Source organism: Taeniopygia guttata, chromosome 3, assembly GCF_048771995.1.
Source record: "Taeniopygia guttata chromosome 3, bTaeGut7.mat, whole genome shotgun sequence".
NCBI lineage: Eukaryota > Metazoa > Chordata > Aves > Passeriformes > Estrildidae > Taeniopygia > Taeniopygia guttata.
In genome coordinates, this window is record NC_133027.1 from 53,232,363 (window position 1) to 53,254,639 (window position 22,277).

Here is a 22,277-nt window from a genome sequence, read left to right on the forward strand (position 1 = left end):
TTTTGGACCTGTGTGGATACTCCTGTTAAAAGTTTCAGTTGTTTTTGTGAATGTCACTCTATTGCCTTGATGTTAGTGAGCAGCTCCCACAGAGTTGATGATGCTCACCACATTTTTTTTCCTTCTGGAATGATTTTTAATCGGACGCTCGTAATTTATTCAGAGGGCATTACTCTGCGGCCGGGCCGCAGGTACGGGCACACGGCGGAGGGAGCCTGGGGATCACGACAACGCCTCGCGGTGCCGACGCCGGACACTGGCGTGCGGGCAGCCACGCAGTGTTTACGGCTGAATGAGGGGCGCAGCCGAGGAGCTGCGTCAGCCGGGCGGGGGCGGGCCGGGGCGGGGAAGGCGGGCGCGCCCGGCGGGGCGGCCGCCGCGGGCGGGGGGCGGTGACGTGCGGGGCGGGCCGGGGCGGCTGCGGGGCGCGGCCGGGCGCGCTGCCCCGCGGCACCAGGGGAGGCTGCCCGCGTCCTCCCCGGCATGGGGGTCGGGCTCGGGCTGGCACCCCGCGGGCGGCCCTGACCGGAGCGGCACCCGCCGCTGCCGCCGCTCCCTCCCCCGCGCCCGCAGCCCCTCGGCGGGGAGGCCGGGCGGCGGCAGCCGGCGCCCGCGGACCGGCGGGCGGGCGAGCGGGCGGCGCGGGGTTCGGCGCAGCGGGGCTCGGGACCCGGAAGCAGAAGCGGGGCCGGGAGGCGGCTGGATGGGAAGGAGCGGCGGCGGGCGGCGATGGGGGAGCAGCAGAGCTCGTTGAGCACCCCGCGAGCGGCCGCCGCGCCGCCGAGCCCGGCCGGGGACCCGCGGGAGCCCGGCCCGGACGAGCCGCCTTCTCCGCGAGAGGCGGTCCCGGGCGGCGGGGCGGCCGGGGAGCCGCTGCCGGCCGCCGTCGGCCCCGAGCGGCGAGGAGCCGAAGAGGAGGCGGAGGCGGCGGCCGGGCCGGAGCAGCCGCCGGGCTCGGGGGAACCGGCGGCCCCGGCGGAGGAGGGGCCGGAGGGAGGCAGCGGTCGCCGCCGCCCCCCCCGGCGGCACGTGTACTGCACCGTCTACTGCGTGGAGAACGACCGGCCGGTGGCGGCCCCCGGCTCCCCCCGCGGCGGCCCGGGCGCGGGGCAGCCCCCCGCGCGGCGCGGGGTGGTGTCGGGCGACGACCCGCTGTCGTCCGGCGGCAGCATCGAGGTGGTGGACTTGTACCTGCTGCCCGAGCCCTTCTCCGGGCTGATCGCGGGCGAGTTCGGGCCGCTGCTGGTGCTGAGCTGCCGCGTGTGTTTGGAGGAGAAGCCCATCAAGCCCCTGTCCTGCTGCAAGAAGGCGGTGTGCGAGGAGTGCCTCCGGCGGTACCTCAGCTCCCAGGTACTTCCTAGAGGGAGCAGCCGGGGTGTGCTGGGGGGGCTGTGGCCGCAGCATGGTCGGGCAGCCCGGTGAGCTGAGCGCTGCGCCGCGCCCGGCGAGCCGGGCAGGGCCCCGGGGTGCGGAGCTGCGGAAACCTTTCCCGTCCCGCACGGATCGCGTTCGGCCGCCACCTGCGTGCGAGCTGCGCGTTCAGCGACCGCCCGTTCCCCAAGCGCTGCTCTGCGCGTTCGTACGCGGCTGGTCGCTAATGCGTCTTGTGGTTCTTCAGTCTTTATAAGAATTTTCGCTTTGAAATCTCAAACTCTTGCTGTTACCTGACCGGCGGCACCAGTTTTCTTTTAAGAGGAGGCCAAGGAGTGATAAGGAGCGGAGTCTGGGAGCATTGGCAGCCGCCTTCGAAGTGGCTCCTGGAGCCGGGGGTTTTGCCTGCTGCCGCTTTATGTTCGGGCCCTTGGTGCAGCCGCTTGGCCTGCTCCTCGCAGAACACATCACGTTTGGTGGTGTGCTAGATTAAAATTGTGTGTTTGTGACTGTTGGTGAACAATTGCAGTTAACAACAGTAAACAATAACTTCTTCGGAGGAAAAAATTTGAAAACACAACTTTTCCATCTTGAGCAGGCAACTGCTCATCCTGGCAGATAGCTGGCATATACGGTGCTTACATGTTCATCCCTGTTTTATCAGTCAGAGCTGCTGTTTCAAACCAAAATCAGCAGCTTGATAACTAAGCTCTGTCTTGGCTAATATTATCTGTAGTTAGTTTAGCACCACAGAATATTTGTGTGTTTCTGCTGCTAGTGTAGTCATGCCCTAAACACGAAGAACAATGGGAGAAGTATGGTGTATGTGGAAGAAACAAAACCAACTAAACCCTTTGCTTACTGCCTTTATGCTTTTATTCAGCATAAGCTTTTAGGATGTGCCTGGTGGAAATGTGCTAGTTTGGTGGTGGAATGATTTTTTACACCTCTTGGGGCTTGGTGCTGTGCTGGGGCAGTTTGTTCTCCTGCTGTGCTGTGTGTAGGGAAGGAATGGATGATTATAGCTACCCCTGCACTCCATAGATAGTTGACAGGCTTCTTCTGGCCAGAATACATTTCACTGCTTGGAGATTGCATGTGCTACCAGAAGTCAAATACTTTCTCGTCTCTGGGCCCTGGTGGCCTATGTGGCATTGCTGGTGCTGGTAGCATTTGTTCAGGCTAGTAGTAAACTCAGTAGCATTTTTGTGATCTTGTTTGGGTAGGTTTAGATAACAGCAAATGGCTCTACTTGGGAACTAATGGATTGGATGGTCAGAGTTAATGTTTTCCATGTTTCCTGCAGCACTGAAACTCAGGAGCACTTAATAAACCTTCTTGAGACTTCATGCACAGAATGATTTGATTTGTAGGTAAGTGGTAGACTGCAAATTCTCACTAAGTTTTTAGATTATATTGTCAGTGCACATTTGTGCCGCTTTGGTATCTGCTACTGAGGTCATATGTCAGAGTACTGACTTTCATTTAAGCTGGAAATTGACAAGTATTGTGATGTCAGGGTGATCTTCCCCATGTTCTGTAGGTGCCTGCAGTTGGCAGTGATGTAATGGAACTTACATGATCACGTATCTAAAGACATACTGAAGAACTCTTCTGTCTGGTTTAGGCTGAACCCTTTGAGAAGGAAGCAGCAGCTTGGTGGCTGAAATAGCTGGCTGGCCTAGGAAGCACGTATATGTGCTGTGAAGTGGATTTAGCATTGGCCAGGTGTTGGATGTGTGTTCAGGGATGCCCTTCAAGGAAGCCACTACTATTGCTAAGCACCTGCAAAGCTGGTCCCAGCAGCTATTGAAAAGTACCCATCTGGCACATAGCCATATGGATACTTAACTCCTGTCCTTTAAAGGTGGGCCAGGGATACTGATCATGAGGGGTGAGATTCACAGAGCACTTCTGTGGACATGTTGTTACAAATGCTTTTATGACCAGGCAGAATTTTAGCTGCTTGGTAAATTTGTTAGGGAAAAGTGAAACAAAATGCAACCAATAACAGTCCAATGTGTTCTTCCCTTATCTTCCTTTTTGAAAAGGACAAGAAAATGATATTTCTTCAAGAAGAACAAGAACTGATCTGTCTTTCCTTTGTGCTTTGGAAGGACCCTGTGAGTCATCCTGGGGAGAGAGAAAGGCATCTCCGTGTCAGTTATATTAGGAGAATTTCTGGGAAGGATGAGTGAAAAGCCAGTATAGGTTAGAAATCAAGTTACCTTTCATCTTTGAGACTTCGCATTTTTTGTAGTAAATAAAAAAGAAAATATATGAGAAAGGTATAAATGCTGAAAAGCTGGTTTTGTTTGAAAATTTTAGAAGATCTTACTTTGGGACATGATCAACCTGATTTAAGAATGTACTTAAAATTGAAAACAAACAAAAAACGACTGAAAAACAAAACCCCAAGCAGCATTGTGAATAGTTTAGGTCTGGTTTTCTTGTCAGAGAAATAGTAATCTCTGCTCTGGCTGACTCTATATCTCTGGAGGAGTGGTTTCTCATGCTGAAAATGTGGAATATATTGGCAGAAGTATAGCACTTAAAATAATTTGTGTGACCTTTGATGTCTGTGTGTGTTCTCTCCCTGAAGAAAGCTGTGTTCTTCATGATAGCTTCATTGTGAATCCTGAAATGATGTTAAATGGAGTAGCAAAGCAAAAGCTCTGTTATGCACCCTGCTTTCTTCTATGCAAATATATAAGAGCATCAGAACTTCAGCTTTTATAGATCAGAAAATCAACTGACATTTCAGGCATTCTTAAAAGGAATGCCAGATGAAAATACTCCAACTGCAGAGTTGTTGCTTATCATGCTGGAAAATGAGGGTAACATTTGAAGGTCCTTAGAGGTCAAGTCCAGTCTTTCTTATCACTGGCACCTTGCTGCATAATCCCTTTCAAAGATTTAGTGGCTGGAGGAGAAGTTTAGCAGGCGAGCCTGGAATGCCCAAGCTGATCTGGAGCCTGACTTTGGCAAATCAGGTAATGTTACTTCTGCCTCATTTAGCTATTCTATTTCCCATCTGAGTCACAGAGTTCTCGGGGCTCTTTAGTGTCTGAGTCTGACCAGTTGATTTACCATTCACAAAAAAATTCTGTGACCATTTGTTTGGACTCAAAGAAATTGATGATACGGTAATTGATAGGTATGGGTGATGGGTTGTCATGGAAGAGGTTGTGGCTTTTGAAGCTCAGGATCTGGTGTGGATTCCATAGAGCCTGACTCAGGTCCCAGCAAGCCCTTTCTCCAGGAGTTGATGCAGCCCAGAAAGGTTGTTTGTTACGCTTAATGAGTGAGGTTGAAGAATTTGCTCCAGTGTTCTCCCTCCATGAACTTTAAGGTATAAGGACTTTAACCCACTGGAGGATGTGACTTTCTGCACTGTCATCCAGGATACAGACTTAGGACAGGGAAGCAAGAACCAGGACACATCTCACAGGTGTTATATTATATCCCTATCTCATTCACCTCCTTCACTTCCCATCTTTCTCTCCATTAAACATGGCACCAAACCCAGGTTGTTTCAGAAATTGTGCATACCAAGGTTTGCTGAAAATGTGATTCACTTCCTAACCATTCTGGGCTGCTTGTATTTTTATGTTAGAGGGAACATTTCACTTTTCCTATAAAATGGCTGCAAAAGTTTTATAGAAACCTCAGTGCCTGCTTTTTCTACATGCAAATAGGGAAACTTGATAATCCAGTTTTGATCCTGTGCTCATTAGTGATGCTTTATTTTGTAAATCTTGTAACTCTGTTAGAGTAATTGTTACAGTAAAAGACTTTGGGTGAGTTAATTTAAATACCATACTGTATTCTTCATCAGATTTTATGGCGCTTTAATTATAGAAACTCTAATGAGATTAGTAGCCATGAGTAAATCAGAAGGGATGGTTGGGGGTGGGGAGGGACTGCATCTGACAGTGTTTTGTGCATGGTTAGCTTTGGTGGGACAAGAATTCTGCTTTCTTCTGAGCATGAAATGTGTAGATCATCCTCCCTCTGCTCAGGACCTCAGTCTTTCTCTCTCTGTGACCTGAGTTTTTGGGGTTTTTTTTTTTTGACCCCTCTCTCTGTGCAAAATTTTTCTTCTGAAAGAACTGGAGAAAAAAAGCTGCTGACAGTTACAGTCAGGATTTTTGTGGGAAATGTGGTTATAAACCTGCATAGTGAAGAGGAAAATTGAGGAGCAGTCTGCATCACATAAAACTAGTACTAGCTTGGAGCTGGAGGGCCTTGACACCTGTGTCTCGTCAGGTGTCTGATGGTATGATATAGATCATACATCTTCAAAGCTGTAGTCTGCTGATGAAAACCAGCCAGCAGATATGTAGGCACCAAGTGCTGAATCATCTGATGGTTAATGAGCTGCTTGTGCCCTGAGTCAAACCAGAGCTCGGAAAGGCCACTGTCATTCAGTGCAGAAGCAGCTCTGTGTTTGCAAGGGTAATTAATCTAAAACCTTGCTCTAACACCAGCTCCCGAGTTGCTGGGACAGCTGCACACTGCCTACCAGGATATGATGGCAGGGTGAGCAACCACCCCTCTAGAAAGAATGCAGAAGTTTCCAAAGGAGGAAGAGAGGTGCAGGAGGAGAAAAGAACCTGCTGGTTTACAGGCTTTCTAAACCAAATCAGCAGCTTCAGCTGCTGTAAGCTGGCTGTGTTCCCGAGGAGACAAGGCAGATAGACTTGGTCCATCAGATGTAAGCAGCCTATAAGCTGCTGGAGCACCTAAACTACTTCTCTGACATTTTCAGCAAGTGACTTCTCAAAGTCTATCATGTCTCCTGATGTGTTGTATACAGTACCAGCATCAAAATGCTGCTGCGTACGCAGATATCACAATGCAGGATGATACCAAAGTACCTCTAAGATTGTGAGAGTTAGTCTTTCAACTTGACAAGATACATGGCAGACTTCAAGTCCATCTTACATGTGTCTTGGTGAATCCAGTTTGTGCCAGAACTTAAGTTTGGAACAGTTTACAAAATCCAGCACTGATGAAGATGCTTTGAAAATCATTTGAAAGAAAACTAGTTTTGAGCAATGATCTTGAATTATAGTACTGCCTAGTTACCCCACTGTGTGTAGGCCTAGGTACTCTGTCAGCATATGAGCACTGCATGTGGTATATTTGTTCCCTGTGCAGGAGTAGCTTCAAGCTCACTCTACGTGGCTAGATAAGTCTTTGGCAGGTGTAGAGGTGGAATTGTGGCTGTTATTTCTTAGCCATGCTGTTACGAAGTGAAGCATGAGAGTGGCTCTTCTTACAGCTAAGAACATTTTCAGTAAAACTCTGAGATCTAAGATACTGAGAATAGAAAAGATGGTGTCATGTTTGAACAGTTGCAGGAAGGGTTTTGCTGATGGAAAAAGGCCCGAGTTCCTGAGGGGAGGATAAGTAGCATCATGAAATTGTTGATGTTGGTAGCAAGTGGTAAGGGTAAATGGCACGTCCAGTGGTGATACCATGAGTTGGCTGATGTTGATAGTGAAGTTGATTGAGGTGTAAAGTTTTCCTATGAATGGGAAATTGCAGTGGGAGATGGAGAACCAGTTTTGGTGTAGCTGGGGCTGAGGCCTAATTATGAAAATGTGTTATTTCTATGAAGCAGAAGCCCTCCTTGTCAGCTGTCTTTCACAGCCAGTGTGTTGCACCTCGCTGGTCTGTGGGTGGTGTTGGCATTGGAGACCACAGGCAGGCTGAGCCATAAGGAGATCATCTGCTGCATGCCCTCCCTCCCACTGCTCCTACCAGCTGTTCAGAGGCGCCACCAGGCACAGGTATGGAATCAGTCCAGGGAATGTAAAATGAGTTGAAAACTGAACTGTTGGTGTGCAGTTGCTCAAACAAAAAGAAATGAAGGAGTTAAATGAGGGTTGTGAAGGCCTTCAGCTCACCTCTGCCCCATAGCTGCTTCTCCACCCAGAGCAACTGTTCTTCCAACTGCTCTGGAGCCTCTTGGCCCTTCATTCTTCTTTTCTTCTTGTACAAATATCTTGCTTCCTGCTGTCTAAACCAGCCAGGCTTGAATAAAGTGTAAATGGCCAGGATGTCAGTACATTGTCAAAATGATTAAGAGGTGTAAGGGATGTAATTTCTTTAAAAGAATTCAAACTGGAGGCTTCCCCCTAAAGAAGTACATTACTTACCCACCCAGGTTTATCTGTCTTTATGCCTCATCTGCTTGTGCTTATGTTTCTCTTGCTCCTTTTTTAAAGTACTTTCTTGATTAATTATATTTTAAAAGTAAAAAAATTCTTGTCTATATGATTTTATTAGCCAAATACTATTTTGTATTTGGCTAATACACAAAAAAGATGCTTAAAAATTTGTCACTAGAAAAAGTGACAAATTTGCCTATTGGTGAAGAGCTTATTTAATTTTTGAGTCCATTTTTAAGTACTTGGAAAATTTTGGTAAGGCAAAGAAATTAATTTTACTTGGAAGTTAAAAATTAGAGTGAAACATTAAAGACTCTACTCAGAAGAAAATTTTATGGATTTCAGTGTGGAAGGTCAGAAGTTTAACAGTAGTTTAGACTGGATTTGGAATTAAATCTGAAATGGCTTAGATTCCATGTTCAAATCCACATTTACCTTAGATGCTACCTCACTGCTTCAAATCGAGATTGATGTATGTTTTAGTTGACAACCTTGTTGGGATGTGCTGTTACTCTTATTTAATTGTGAGAAAGTGGTAGAAAACAACACATAATGGCATCACAATGACTAAGTTTGAGAAAATAAAACCTTGCCCCTTCTGTTAGATGCTACCTCACTGCTTCAAATCGAGATTGATGTATGTTTTAGTTGACAACCTTGTTGGGATGTGCTGTTACTCTTATTTAATTGTGAGAAAGGCTGTGCAGTTTCTACCTTAGAATTCCATGAAAAGGTAAAGAAATTTCCAAGTCTATCACACTTACATTTCCTTACGATCTTGCTAAGTAGACCACAGAGGACTAATTTTCCCCAGTGATGTTTTTATTAAGTACAGCACAAACAATATAAGACTTTGTACTGGAAAACAGAAGGGGCAAGGTTTTATTTTCTCAAACTTAGTCATTGTGATGCCATTATGTGTTGTTTTCTACCACTAACATGATATGGATGGCGGCAAAGGTGGGTGCCTCTCTGCTTTACTTGGTTTGGCTTCCTGATCTTGTAGGAATGGTGGTGTATCAGCTTCGGGGTCTGGGATGGGGATCTGAGTGACTCTATCCCTTTAGCTTGTAGGAAAGGGAAGTCCTATCCAAACTATTTCAGCTGTGACATGGCTCTTTGGGGCTGCTCACACAATACAAGGAAGGAAGAAAAGGGAGAAGAAGATTACTGGGATGGGAAGGGCATGATGATCATGTAGGAATTGGTTTGCACCAGAAGGTGGACTTGCTCAGGGTAAGCTTTCATAAAACAAAAGGGAATTGTGAAGACTGATGGCCTTCATGTAGGGTGGATCCTTTGCCTCTGTTTAAAGCTGCAGATGAATACTGGCCAGTTATTCTGGTAAATGTTGGCCAGGAAGTGAAATAGGACTACGTCTTTTTCTGGTTTCCTGTTGGATGGAGGTAGGCAGGAAATAAATCTAGCCTTAAAAAAGAAAAAAATAGTAAGGATTCTAAATACAGTTTAAAGTATAGAACTTCCAGGAAAATAATGGATTAGTGTTTTACTGAGCTGCTGAAAGACTTATATACCCCATTGGCAGCAGGGTGGGTGAAGTAGGTAGGTAAAGCGTCCCATCTGTGACATGATTACAGAGTGCCTGTGAGGTGCCACTTCCCTGCAGAAGCAAAAAGAATAGTGTCTTTCACTGTAGTCAGTACTACTGCTGCTGTAGGGGGGCAGAGAAATGTGGGGAAGGGCTTCTTAACCTTTCAGCCATTTTAATGTTTTTCACTATGAACATGTTTACTGGGGAGAGGGCATCTTATGTCTTTGCACTCCAGTGCATCTGTGCAGTGCTGGGTAAAATTTGTCCACTTAGAAGCCTCACAGGAGCAAGCATATAAATTGTTCAGTGCTTTTTTACATGTGTGTGCAGTTCAGTTGTGCAATAGCTCAGAAACTCTGTTTAGTTAACTTTACGGCATTAGCATGCAGGTTAAAAATGGGAAAGCATGTGCAACTTCGGACTTTTTTGGAATTGATGGAGCTGCAAAAGATCAAAGATAGCCCACAGTATGTAGATACCTACTGTTGCATACCAAGTACAAAATGTACATGTTAATATGTTTTTTTTGTGATTAACTAATCCATATGGAGGTTAGAAAATTATTTGTGAAGCACTGGAGTTCAGTCTAAATGTTGTTTCTGTTAGACATTTCTGCGTATTAGCATATACAGATGCACCTAGACCTCAAAGTGGCCAAAATTAAATACAGTATTAAAATCTGGATATTTCAAAGTACGCACATGTGTGGTGGTCCCCATTTGGCTTACATAAGGGAAGTGGAATTCAAGCAGACGCAGAAATATTCACTCATTTGTATAATGGAAAGTAAATTCAGCCTTGCTTTTGTTGTATTTCTCAGTAACATTTAAAGAGTAATTTTCAAACTTCTGAAGATACCAGTTTTTTCAAGACATTTTTTTGAGTTCTAACTTTATTTTAAATTATTAGCATCTTCCAAGTCAGTAAGATATTAATCTTCCTTGCAGTGAGTTGCAGCTGTTGCTGATAGACATAGGCTGAGTGCTTTTGTCTCAGCAAAGTAGGTATTTCGTGTCAAGGCTTGATTTGTTGTTCTTTCAGTGAAAGCAACTCATCAAATCCTACCTGAATTATCCCAGTGTAATGCTTCATGAGACCCTCACCCAAGCCATGATATGTAGTTAGACAAGGCCAGGCTATCACTTCTGGTAAATTAAGGATCTAAAATGAGTTCTGGGTCTCATTCATTCTATTTTCTCTCCATGACAAGAAAAGGAAACTTGTCTAAAGCTGATTGGTATACAGTGATTTTAGCTAGCAGTGCTGCTTACCCCAGTCTGCTATTTGTTCCCTACTATTTGTGCATCATTTGATCCATCACCAAATGAAAAAAGATCTGGTTTAAAAAGTAACCTTTCACAGTCATTTTTTGCTTCTTTTAGTCTTACCAAGTTTCTAATTGTGTTATGTACAATATACAAATGTTTATTTCACCATAACATGTGAATAAAGTGCTAAGCTGAGCAGTTTATTTTGGCAACTGTGGCATCCTGTCAAACCAAAACATTTGAAAATGACATGTTCACAAAGGTGGCAAATAGGGGTTTTCATTGGAGCGCGATGAAATCAAAACTGCAATTTGGTCCTTTTGCTGCATCATTTCCTCTTTCACAATCCAGACGGAAGTTACAGCTTATCCAGTGCCTGAAGGTGCATCTGCACCCACAGCTCTTGGACCAGCAGAGTCCAGGGAGTTACTCAAGCTGCTCACAGCTCTGAGGTGCCCAGTCAAGCCCAGGCTGGTACCCACTGGTCCTGTCTCCACTGCCTGTGGCATCATTACATATGAGCTTTCAACTAGCTGAATTCTAAAGCATCCTCATGTATTTTGTAACATAGATTTTTCTGGAGATAGTCTTACAAGTGAAATTTTTGATGTGAGTAGCATTGCAAATGAGCAACCTCTCTCTTGATCTAGCTTGTTTCAACAGCTTTAGTTTGCTGCAGCCAAGCAATGCCAACTATGGTTGTTGTTTTCTTGAGAGAAATGTTTTTCTGCACCACAGCGCTCTCAAAGGAAGTTTCTTGTTGTTCCTAATCTATTTGAATAACAAGTGAAAAGACTTGTTAATTTAAGCACAACTTAAAATTATAGAAGAATTTTGGGGTTTTATTGTGTGGGTTATGTTGTGGTTTGTTTGGATTTTTTGTTCTGCAAAGACACAAAATACATATTGGTATTGAATGACATTTAAAAATGTACAACAGAGCAACGTATGGCATTGTCATGGAAGAACTAGTATGCGTAATTAGATTTTAATAGTGGAGGTTCTTCTGAGCTTGGTCATACAGTCTCTTGGTATTAGTAAAAAACTTAATGTTTCTGTTGAAGAACACAACCAAAATAATGACTATTCCAGCATATTCTTTTCCACTCTAATTGGTTTTCTATGTTTCTGCAGGTGTACTGCTTTTGACCCATAAGAATTTTAAGCATCTTTTTAAAATTAATCTAGATTTTTAGAAAAGTTCTAGCATGTGCACTGGGCTGTGACTACAGCTTTCACAGGCTAGAACCATGTATTTTAATGAACAGCTTTGAGATGTTTGGAGAAAGGAGAAGAGTCCCATGTCATTGCATCAGTTATGAACTGGCACCTGATGATAAATTTTATGATACTAGCTTATAATTTTGCTTCTTTATTGAGTTTCCATGTAGGAGAATTTTATCTATCTTTATGGTGAAAAGGAGCAAGGAAGAGGTCTTTGATTATTTTTATTTTTCAAGTAGGAGCTTGTCCAGCTGTTGGAATGTGAGTAGGATACAGCAGATCTGGGTGAATGATGGCAGATGATGTACATGGCTGGTAATGATGAAATCACTGAAAATCTGAATGCAATTTGAGGCTCTAGTACAGAGAGGAGAGCAGTGAGGCACTTGTGTCTGGTGAGGCATCTTTTGGAGTCTCGGGTGTTGTTGGTTGATGCTGGCCGGATACCAGACACCCACCAAAGCCTCTCTCTGTTTCACTTCCACAGCTGGACAGGAGAGAGAAAATGCTTGGGGTTCATGGGTTGAGATAAGGACAGAGAAATCGCTCACCAAATACCATCATGGGAAAAGCTGAATCAGATTAGAGGTATTAATTAAATTTATTGCTAACAAAATCAGAGCAGGATAATGAGAACTAAAATAAATTAAGACCCTATCTCCCCTCCCTCCTTCGTAGCTCCACCTCCTACACCAGGGTGCTAGGAGAGATGGGAAATGGGGATTATGGTCAGTTCATCACATCAGGAGTTTCTCCTGCTGCTCAGGGTGAGGAGTCCTTCCCCTGCGGCACCGTGGGGTCCCTCCCACAGGAGACAGTTCTCTACAAACTTCTCCAATTTGAGTCCATCTCACAGGCAACAATCCTCCTCAAACTGCTGCAGGATGGGCCCCTCTCTCCATGGGTCTCCCATCAGGTTACAGCCTCTGCTCAGACATCCCCCTGCTCCAGCGTGGATCTCCTCCGTGGGCTGCAGGTGGATTTCTGCATCGCTGTGGAACTCCATGGGCTGCAGGGGCACAGCTGCCCCACCGTGGGCTGCACTGTGGGCTGCAGAGAAGTCCCAGCTCTGGTGCCTGGAGCGCCTCCTGCCCCTCCTTCTGCACTGACCTTGGTGTCTGCAGGGCTGTTCTTCCACATATTCTCACTCTGCTCTTCTCTGGTCACAGCTACACCTGCACAGCAACTTTTTTTTTTGTCTTGTTTGAATCTGTTACCCCAGAGGTGTTTATCACCATTTCTGATGGGCAAGTGGCACGTCCGTCTTTAGAGCCACCAGAGACTGGCTCTGCCGGACATGGAGGAAGGTTCTGGCAGCTTCTCACAGAGGCCACTCCTGTAATCCCTCCCCCACCCACCACCCTCACAAACCAGGTGATGTAACCCAAATAAATTTGGTTTAAGAAAAATGGAACCAAGGAGGACTGCAAGGAGAAAAAAGCTGTTGTGCAGATGCAGAACTCTTTACTTGAGCATAAGCAGAACTGGAAGAAGAAATAACTTTTCTGTCTAAATGCAAGAGGTTGTAATTTGGGTAGGTGCTTGTGAAGAATTTTTGGCACAACACAAAACTAATCGCAATGAATTGCTAGAAATCAGTATGAGCCTCTATTGGGAGCATCTTTCCAGTCTCTAAAATCAGGAAGAAAAATGTGGTATCAGAGCAGTTTTCAAAGCCAGCACCTTCAGTACTCTCAAAAGAAAGCTTTCCGTGTGCCGCTGCTGTGTGCTGAGTTTGGCCCAGTTGGATGGTAAGGCTGCGTGTGCTTCTCAGTGCACTGTTGAGAAGCTGGAGTCCAATGAGGAAACGGTAGAAGAGTTTTATTGTCTGGAGCTACTTTTTTCTTGACCATTGGAAACAGCAAAATGCTTTGTAATGCCCAATGGGTACCTGCTTGCAGCAGTCTTCAAACAGTGCTCTGTATCTGGCATTGTTTTGTTTGTATGGAAGGTAAAGTCAAGCATCTCACTCTGGTTTTAGGAGAAATAACTCTCACATTTCAAACCTGACTTTTTGAGGCAGTTTCTGATTAGACTGTTCTGGCTGAATCCGAGCAATTTCCAAGCAATTCTTTCTCTCTGCTGGCAGAGGAGAGACTGCATTGGTGTTACCCGAGTTGACCTAGGCTGTAGAGGATGCCTTTGTGAAATAACTCTCCAAGGGAATGCATGCAGGCTGTTGTATAAAGAAACTTGTGAGAGAGAACATTCAGCAAAGACCAGTGATTGTTTTAGTTTCCACTGATTGCTTTTACATTAAAACAATGAACAGAACAGATGGTTAAGGTGGAGGAGCTATGTAACATTGAAAAACAATCTCTGAAGTCATGTGGTTTGGGCGTGGGGTGTGTTTTGAAAAAGTAATTTTTTGTGAAACTAACTGTTACCACCTGGGCAAATTTGCTGTAAATTACTGGAAGGAAGTAGCTGGTTGTTGAATGTCCTTGTCTTTCTGCTAGTTAACTCTGTGCTTCAGTTGACAAGCTGCAGCATTATCATTCTGGATTTATCTCCTGGTATTTCATTGTTGTTGTTTTCTATTTTTCTCCTTTTTTTTTTTTCCCTTCTAATTTTTAATACCAATATCTGTCAAGTTTGGTGAAAAGATTTTGGCATTCTTAGAGTACTTATCTTGGCTGCCAGGTAGTCCTTTGGAAGCTCAGGGTGCTTGCAGGGTGATTTATTGGGGATTATGGTGAATCCATCTTGGCTGCATGCCTGACCTGGTGTACATAGGGAGGACTTTGCTGCTGAGATGCAATAAACATTGAGTTTCTGTACTTGTCGTGAAATACATCTGCAAACTATCTAGATGAACTTGTTGAAGCTGTTGTGCTCTTTATAGCTGCTTTATGTAGAAGCTGGATCTGCAGGGAAAATGAATAAATATTGTACAGAGTTAGAGACTCAGTAGCTGTGCATACATTCCTTATGTTTTTAATGTTCTGTATATGTTTGCACCTTTGAAGACTGTGCAGCATGAAAGAATTTTTTTTATTCGGTTCTTGTTAAGTTTACACTAGACTAAACTGGTCTCCAGCAGGGTTATATCACTTCATGTCTCTGAGCTTACCAGGGAAGTCTGTCTAGAAAGACAAATTTAATGGAAGCACTGATAGATGCAAATTTTGACTCTGCAATCACCAGTTGGATCACAACAAGCCTACTTCTGGATTTGAACAAAGCTTGCACAAACATGAAAACTGACATATGCTGACACCAACAGGCATTGAAACATTCAAAATATTTCTGAGAGTTGTATGGTTTTAATGGATTTCTTCATATGTGTAAGCCATGGTGGAAAAACTGATGGGAACTCTCTCTGGAAAAAGAAGTAAATGCGTGGCTGGTACATGCTTTGGGTGGGTTATAAAACCTTTATTTATGGCAGGAAGTTGAGCTTCTTCAAAGATAAGTGCTTATCTAGTGAGTGCTGTAAAGATCCTGGAGAGTGACCTCTGTTCTCACCAGCTTCCAACTTTTGCTCTCTTTCCTCTTCCCTTTCCTGGATAAGTTTCCTTTCCCCTGTCAGGAGCTTTTTAAAATGCAGTTTCCTTTTCACAGCGATTCTTTTGCATATGGTGTTTGTAGTAGCACTCTGAAAAGGTTTATAGAATTGAAGACAAACTTGGTCACATTGTAGATAGTTCATTAGTGCCATTCAAGTGAAAAATTACTCAATTGTCAACTTTTCTTATTTCTGTTGTCTTGAAGTCTTTGCTTTGCTTTTCTTCCTGGCAGTGTTTAATTGACTAGGAGAGAGACTTCCTTGCAGGAGGATCTGATTATATGTCACATCCTTTTGTCTGATGAAAGCTTTAGAGCAGGTAGTGGATTTCCATGAGAGCTGTCCATACTTTGCACTGCTGTCATCACTCTGTTGTGTTTAGCTAAGACACTTAAGACAAGGTTGAACCTTCATGACAGATCATTTACAGCTGGCTTCTCTGTTCCTTGCTATGGTGTACACTGCTGTGTTCAAAGCAGTGAATGGTCATGGGAAGTGGTGTTCCTTGTGGCTTGCAGAAGTTCTGGGCTAGCCTGTGTTACTCTGTTACTCAGCTGTGATTCCAGCACACTGGTTTTGAAAGCAGAGCTCAATAGCTTTATGCTTCTATTACACAAATAGTTTTGGTTGCAAAGTGGAACGATTGTGAAATTTGGAAGTAGAAAAGCATGTAGTAGTTATCTTACTGTTGCACTGGTTTTTACCATCTCCTTGAAGTAGCAGAAGATACATTTTGTTCTCCCTTTTCTTACCTGTCAAGCTCTGTAAGTAAGGAGAAGAGAATGGAATAACCATGAGATTAAGACTTCATTTATCTTTTCCTTCCTTTTTTCCTCCTTCTCTCTTTCTCTTTGAACAGCATTTGGTTGGGGTGGGAGGGCATTGGGATAAAGATCTAATCTTTCTGAAGCAGTAGAGTTCCTGTGTGCGATGTCACAAGAGACAGCTTTACTCCAATTGCACCTTTATTGTTTCAGTTAAACCTGTATTGTACTGTGTTTTAATGCCATGTAGGTGTCCAAATGTCCTTGTGCAGGAAGTGACTAATATAGCTGGGCAGGTAGGGCTGCACTAATGAGACAGAAAACAAAGGGCTTTTTTTAATAACAGAGAAGCTCTCACTATCCAACTTACAGAACACATCACATGGCATTAAGAAATTTAGTGTTGTTTTGGCATACTGTTGCTTTCACTACTTATTCACAATTTGGAAATTTTTTGGGGAGTGTAGATTTTAGAGAAATTATCTGCATATACTATGTCTTAGGTTGTATAACAGATAAATTAGTTGTGCTAATACTACATGATGCAAACCCAAGCAAACAAGTGAGAGCAGTTCAGTCATACTTGTCCTGTGGTGACCTCAGTGAAAAATCCTTGGAATCATGCCTAATTGCAGGTCCAGTTCAAACTACTTTAAAAACCAGTTTTGCGTTAACTCTTTGGGAAAAACATGTTGCTTTTTGGTTCTGTTTCATGTGAAATTACTGCAAACTTATGAAATTCCAAGCTTTCCCCCCCCCCCCCAAAAAAAAATTTGGGGAACTGGTACCTGATTGTTGAAATTTCCTTGAATCTGTAAACACAGTAATAATATGAATATGATGATTATTAAACTCTCATACTAAAGTTAAATTGCATCTCATCTAATGAAAGTGGAAATATATACATTTTGTATAACTTCCTTTCTCCTTTCATGTTCTCTTTTGGATTTTTGTGTTTGAACTTCTGTTGTTAGGTCCTCTCTGCTCTCTGAATTTGCACACCTCAGTAAATGTAAAGTTCCTGTAATATAGGCAGAATTGTGGTGCTCCCATCTTTAGTGGAGTCTAAATAAAAGTTCTAGTCTACTCTTGTGGACTTTTTTTGTTGCTTTTTATTCCACTTTTCTGGTTATATCTCAAGCAGTTTCTGCAGGTTGACCAGGTTTTCTTGGCTGTATTGCACTCAAATTTGCAGTTTAATGGGTCTTTCTAAGGATCTCTTAAAAGTACTTCTGTTGTGTGATATTCGGTACTGCATATATGCAGTTTGTCTAGTCTCATGTAGGATGTGAATCCAAGGTCTTCCATCCTAAGATACTTGTCTGCTGTCATAGCTAAGGAGGAAAATCGTGTTAAATTTCTTGAGAATTCAGCAAGGGTATCTTTAAGTTACTAAAATTATAATTTTTGCATCACAGGTGCAATTTGTCTGCTGTTAGAATTGAAGAGTCCTAACAGACTTCCAGATTTTCTTGGTTTCTTCCAGATGGAAATGTTCCATCCTACTTGAATCTAATTCCGAGCATGAACTTTGGAGAAACCCACTTACCTGGTTGCTCCTGTGGCTAAAAAAACAAAATAAACCAACTGAAAAAAGTGCACACATCTTCCACCCCAACAAATCACATTTAGGTTATTTCACTGAAAATCTTTACTGTTTCAGTGGCTGAATGAGGAACTCAGTATTTCAGGCTGTCTTCATGTTTACAAATGCTGTACACAGGGAATGAAATATTTAGCTGCAACTTTTCACCATGAATTACCTGCAGATTTTTTCATTAGGTGACTTAACTCACTAATTCTTATAGAATGGAGGTATCCCAGTCTTGTGGGACTTAAACTAGGTGCACTTTTTGTCCATGCTGGCAGTTGTACATCCCTGTAATAGGCCGTGGTGGATTAAATTGCATGGGACAGGGCTCCTTGTTTCTGGATGCTGTGCCACAGCATGGTCCCTGAAGGCAGCCGATTCTAGTGGTAAGGCTTCTGATGCAGAGGATGAAGGCTCTCTGGCTTGGTGAGGAATGAGACCAGTGTGGTGTGGGGAATCCTGGCACAGAGACAAGAAGAGATGTGAGGAACGGAGACAGCAGAGCAGGGCAGAGGAGAGGCTGCATGCTTGCAGGCTGCAGCTCAGGCTGCAGGGCTCTGCTTGCTCCCTTCATTTGCTCTGCCTGGGATGTGATCTCTCCTGGCACATATCTGCCTAACAGCTGCTCAGCATGAGGTAGCTGCCTGCCACTCCTAGTAGTTATTCCCTTTGATCAAGAGTTACGTTTTTTTTCCTCTGTATGCAATGGATTGATTTCCACCTTGCTGACAAAAGTATGTCGAAGCTGATAGTCTCCCACAAAAATGTTCTTGAGGAGTAGAGGATTATTACAACTTTCATGAGTCTAGGAGCAATGAGATGAGAGAGAATAATGTAATAGTGAACATATAAGAACTGTGTTGTTAGTTTTTCCCCTTCCTGGTACTATTAGAGCCCTCTAGAATGATCCCAGTGAAGTCACTGGGCGTTTCTCACAGATGACCACTTAGTGCAGTGAATCAGTTTGTGAACTCACCTTTGGCACTCAGAATCACTAGGAGCTGTGCTTTGAGGTCAATCAAGCTGGTGTTAGGAAAAATACGTTCTTTACTTACAGGACATTTATATTCTGTTATGGGAAATTAATAATTTTCTTTAGAGGTTTCGTGTGCAGAAATTGCTGAAAGGGCATGTTAAAAAATGCTCTCATTATTTGTTTTATCTTTCTTTGTGTAGACTTGCTAGCCTGTTCTTTCTTACTGATTACAGTTTTGCAAACGAGAAATCAAATGGAACTGTAATTTGCACTTTTAAGCGTAACTGTTTGTACTTTAGAGACACAAAATGTTGCAAGTGTATGGAAATTAGAACTTGTAAGGGATTTATTTTTTTTTCCTGATTTGAAGAATGTTTATTGCTTTCTTGAGTTACATAGTTTTGTCAGACTTTCTCATATGTATTAAGTTGTTTACTGTGCAAAATTTGCATAATTATTCTGTGTATGAAAACATGATATGTAAGTGATCATTTGGAGGAATCATTGATCAGCTGAAAGGCTCAGGTACTTTTCTATTCCCCTTGAACTATATGTGAGTGTTTTCTTCGGTCTTCTATAATTCTTACCATTGTTGCATTAAAATATTTTACTAGACAGGTATTTCAGTACAGCTGAAAGGAGACTCCAAAGACCTCATTTTTTAAAATGGCTTTATAATTAGGTTACCCCATGCATAAGAATACAGCTAATTATTATTTAAGTCACAAATACAAATATTCCTGCCTTTATTTTGCACAGAAAGTCAGTGTGCTTTGGGGCAACAGTTTTCTGCATGGCAACAGCAGCAGCTTCTGCTGTTTGGTGACGGCTAAAAAGAGACTTTACAAGTGCAGAGTCATCACTGGATGAAAATGTGGAGCAACTGGAACAGTTTAGAGGTGAGTCAGCCTGTATGTGTATTATTAAAGTCAGGAAAAGTAGGTGGATTCAGAAAATTTTGAAGACTAAATTTTTTTCCACCATGAATGTCAGGTAAAAGGATGTTATTTTCCAGGTGAAAACTGCAGGAGAGAAAAGATGGAAGTTATGGGAAAGGCAGAATCTCCTAGGAAAGGTTGACGTGGGTCCCTATTCTTTCTTTTTCCTGAATTTTCTGTTTTCTTTCTCCCCCCAAACAAGCTATCAAAGCTGCAACTTCTGTCCCTTTCTGAGGTCAATCATTGCAGCTACCCAGACCTCTAGAGAAGCTTGGTTTGGTGGTAAGTGGTGGTCAATGATTGCTTAACCATAGGAAATAATCACACTGGGCAGATCTAGAAGAACTATTTTTTCTAAAAAACAACATTTCTTATCCCATTAAAAATCTGAAACAAAACTAGTATTTTGGCTAGACAGATCAGTATTTGACATCATGTGGGTGTTTGTAAATCAGATAGTTTTGAGAAGTTTTCTTCTCCTTGCTAACAATCATTCTGCCTGTCTCTTTTTCACAAAATCTGGTGATAATTTCTTTTTGGTCTGACAAAATCTGGCGTTGGACATGTATGTCCTTGTGTAAAGACTCTTTTGTATTGTTACGGTGTTTTGTCACTTCTATTCCTGTGCTGCTTCAGTTCCTACTTAGTGGCTTTTCTCCCACTGAGGACTGTTTAGGACTATAAATTCTTTGGAAATAATTAATGAAACTAGAATTTCCTGAACTGGTATTGAATTTAATTACTACTAGAGTCTGTAGCTTCACAAGTGGAAATGCATATAGTTGACTTGATACCTTCTTCACCTCCCTTCACCTGCCCATCTCCTACTCCCCAGTCCTTTCTGGTGGTGCTCTGAAAACTGTTACCTTTCGATACTGCAAAAATGCTCCTATAAAAATTCAGTATGACATACCAGTTTCTGCAGCCCCACAAAAGTTTAACACTGGCAGATGTGGAGTATCCAGGTGTCTAATGACCTTTTCATCATTTCCCAAAACTTTGTACTCAATAATCCTTGATTTTTCTGGTTTTGGGTTTTGGTTTATTGCAGGGATGTTGAGACAAGTTTGAATTACTTTTGTTTGTAAAGAGGTAGGCAGTACCTACAGAAATAAAAAGTAGGGGTTTTCTTCTGATTGTAAGCAGTTTCTCCTACCATAACCATTTTTAACTTGGAGTCTCTAGAGCTAAAATATTTACTCTTGAAATAGAAAAGTGAAGCGTATTTCGTAAAAACTTCTTGCAGTGTATACCAAGTTAATGAGGTGTCCTGTTCGCAGTATATCTTTTAATAATCATTGTTTTATTCTTCTGATCAGCTGCTTTGCCATGTTTTGTAGCATATATGACAGTTGTTGGTAGAGTTCTCTGCTTCTTGGTCCAAAGTTGCTCAGGTTACGTATTAACTTTAGTTGTTTCATTACAAATCATGTATTTCTTCATCTTGAAAAACCTACTTACTTCATAACAATTCCTCTTGTTCTAGCTTCACAGACAAGACTCTTGTATCCATCAGGGAGACAGTTGAGAGGAGAGTAGGAATTGTGCCTACTGAAGTGGAAAGTGTGCAAACCCATGTGAAGGGCTGTGGGGTTGGTGTCAGGGCAGATGCTGAGGTGATACCTGAAACTCAGTGAAGGATTTTCGTGCATGTTGCTGAGCATTTTAAGTACTTGTGCAAAATGGGAAAATATACTTTAGTACTCATAAACCTAATAATCACCTAGCTATAACAAAATACAGGCTGCTTTCTGAAGAACAGAAATTCTGGCACATGTGCAGAAAACACTGCTGCTTAGATTTGCATGGAGGCAGTGATCAAGTGCACTCCTCCAACCCTGGTGCTATAGTTGCCATTAGTTTTTCTTTTTTACTGAGAGGAGCTGCTGAGCTTGTAGCTTCCTAAAAGTAAACACAGTTAACAAGAGATATGCTTGGTACTTGATCTGACGATAGGTAAGACAACTGGTCGCCTGCTACCTCTTCAAGAGTCTCTCCTTGTCTGTGTGCTTCCCACTTTCCTCTTGGGTTGTGAACTAGTGATCATGTGTCACAGGGGGAATTAATTCAGCTGCTTCATCAATTAGAAAACTTAATTTAAAAACACTTCAGTCTCCTGTGTTAGCTAACTGAAACTTCTCTCTTTGCAGCCTTGCAATTGCTCTCTAAAGGAGAGGGGAAGAAGGGAAAGCTTTTGACTTCTTCCATAAATTTTTATCCATTAGTCATGGTGGAGTCAGAGATAATGTCAGTCTTGGCTGACTGTGACCTGATGGAGTGGCTGAAGGGGTGTGAGACCAGGGGAGGGATACTGGGAACAGCTGGTATGGGAGAGGTCTGTCTGGACCTGCACTCCAAACCTTTCAGGTCCATGTAGGTGTTTGATCGCTTTACTGGAGCCATTAGGTTAAACTAGTGATACAGGGTAAACTTGGCATACCATCCAGAAAGAGAAGTCTGTGTGGGTTAGGAGTCCTCTTTTTCCTTTCTATTCCAGGTCATTCTTTCTAACCAGCCAAAAAAGATGATTGCAGGGATCGGAACTCAGTGATAACAACAGTTATGCACCTTTCCATATTCATTCGCTGTCCGGGACTGCTGTTACTCTCAAAATGATTAAAAACTTAAGGCAGGGAAAGGAAATTTCTTTTTATCTTGCATTGGTTTTGTTGTTTGTTTTTTTTTTCCCCCACATACAAGTATTCCCACAGCCTCATCTGATCACAATGGTACTTTTGCACAAATCAAATCTCCTTCTTACTGTTAGCACTGAGATTTTAGCCCTGAGTCTCCCAAGATACTTGACTTACTCTACCTTTGTTCATTTTTGCCTCATCACAAAAGCAGGCAGTTGGAGCACAACACTACCTTGCAACATCTTTGTCAAATACATATCAATATTTTGA

At 43.0% G+C, this 22,277-nt stretch overlaps 1 protein-coding gene across 3 annotated transcripts in view; it reads left to right on the top strand.

Annotated features, from left to right (window-relative positions):
- The first annotated feature begins 389 nt into the window (after positions 1 to 389).
- RNF217 (ring finger protein 217) overlaps positions 390 to 22,277 on the top strand; it is a 64,070-nt gene continuing 42,182 nt past the window's right edge. The window contains exon 1 of one of the 3 annotated variants that reach the window (XM_072926848.1): positions 390 to 1,350. In XM_072926848.1, coding sequence (XP_072782949.1) covers positions 730 to 1,350 — 621 coding nt within the window. In that variant the 5' untranslated portion in view covers positions 390 to 729. The remainder of the gene's footprint in view (positions 1,351 to 22,277) is intronic. The other 2 variants (XM_072926847.1, XM_012572657.5) reach the window with 2 other exon arrangements.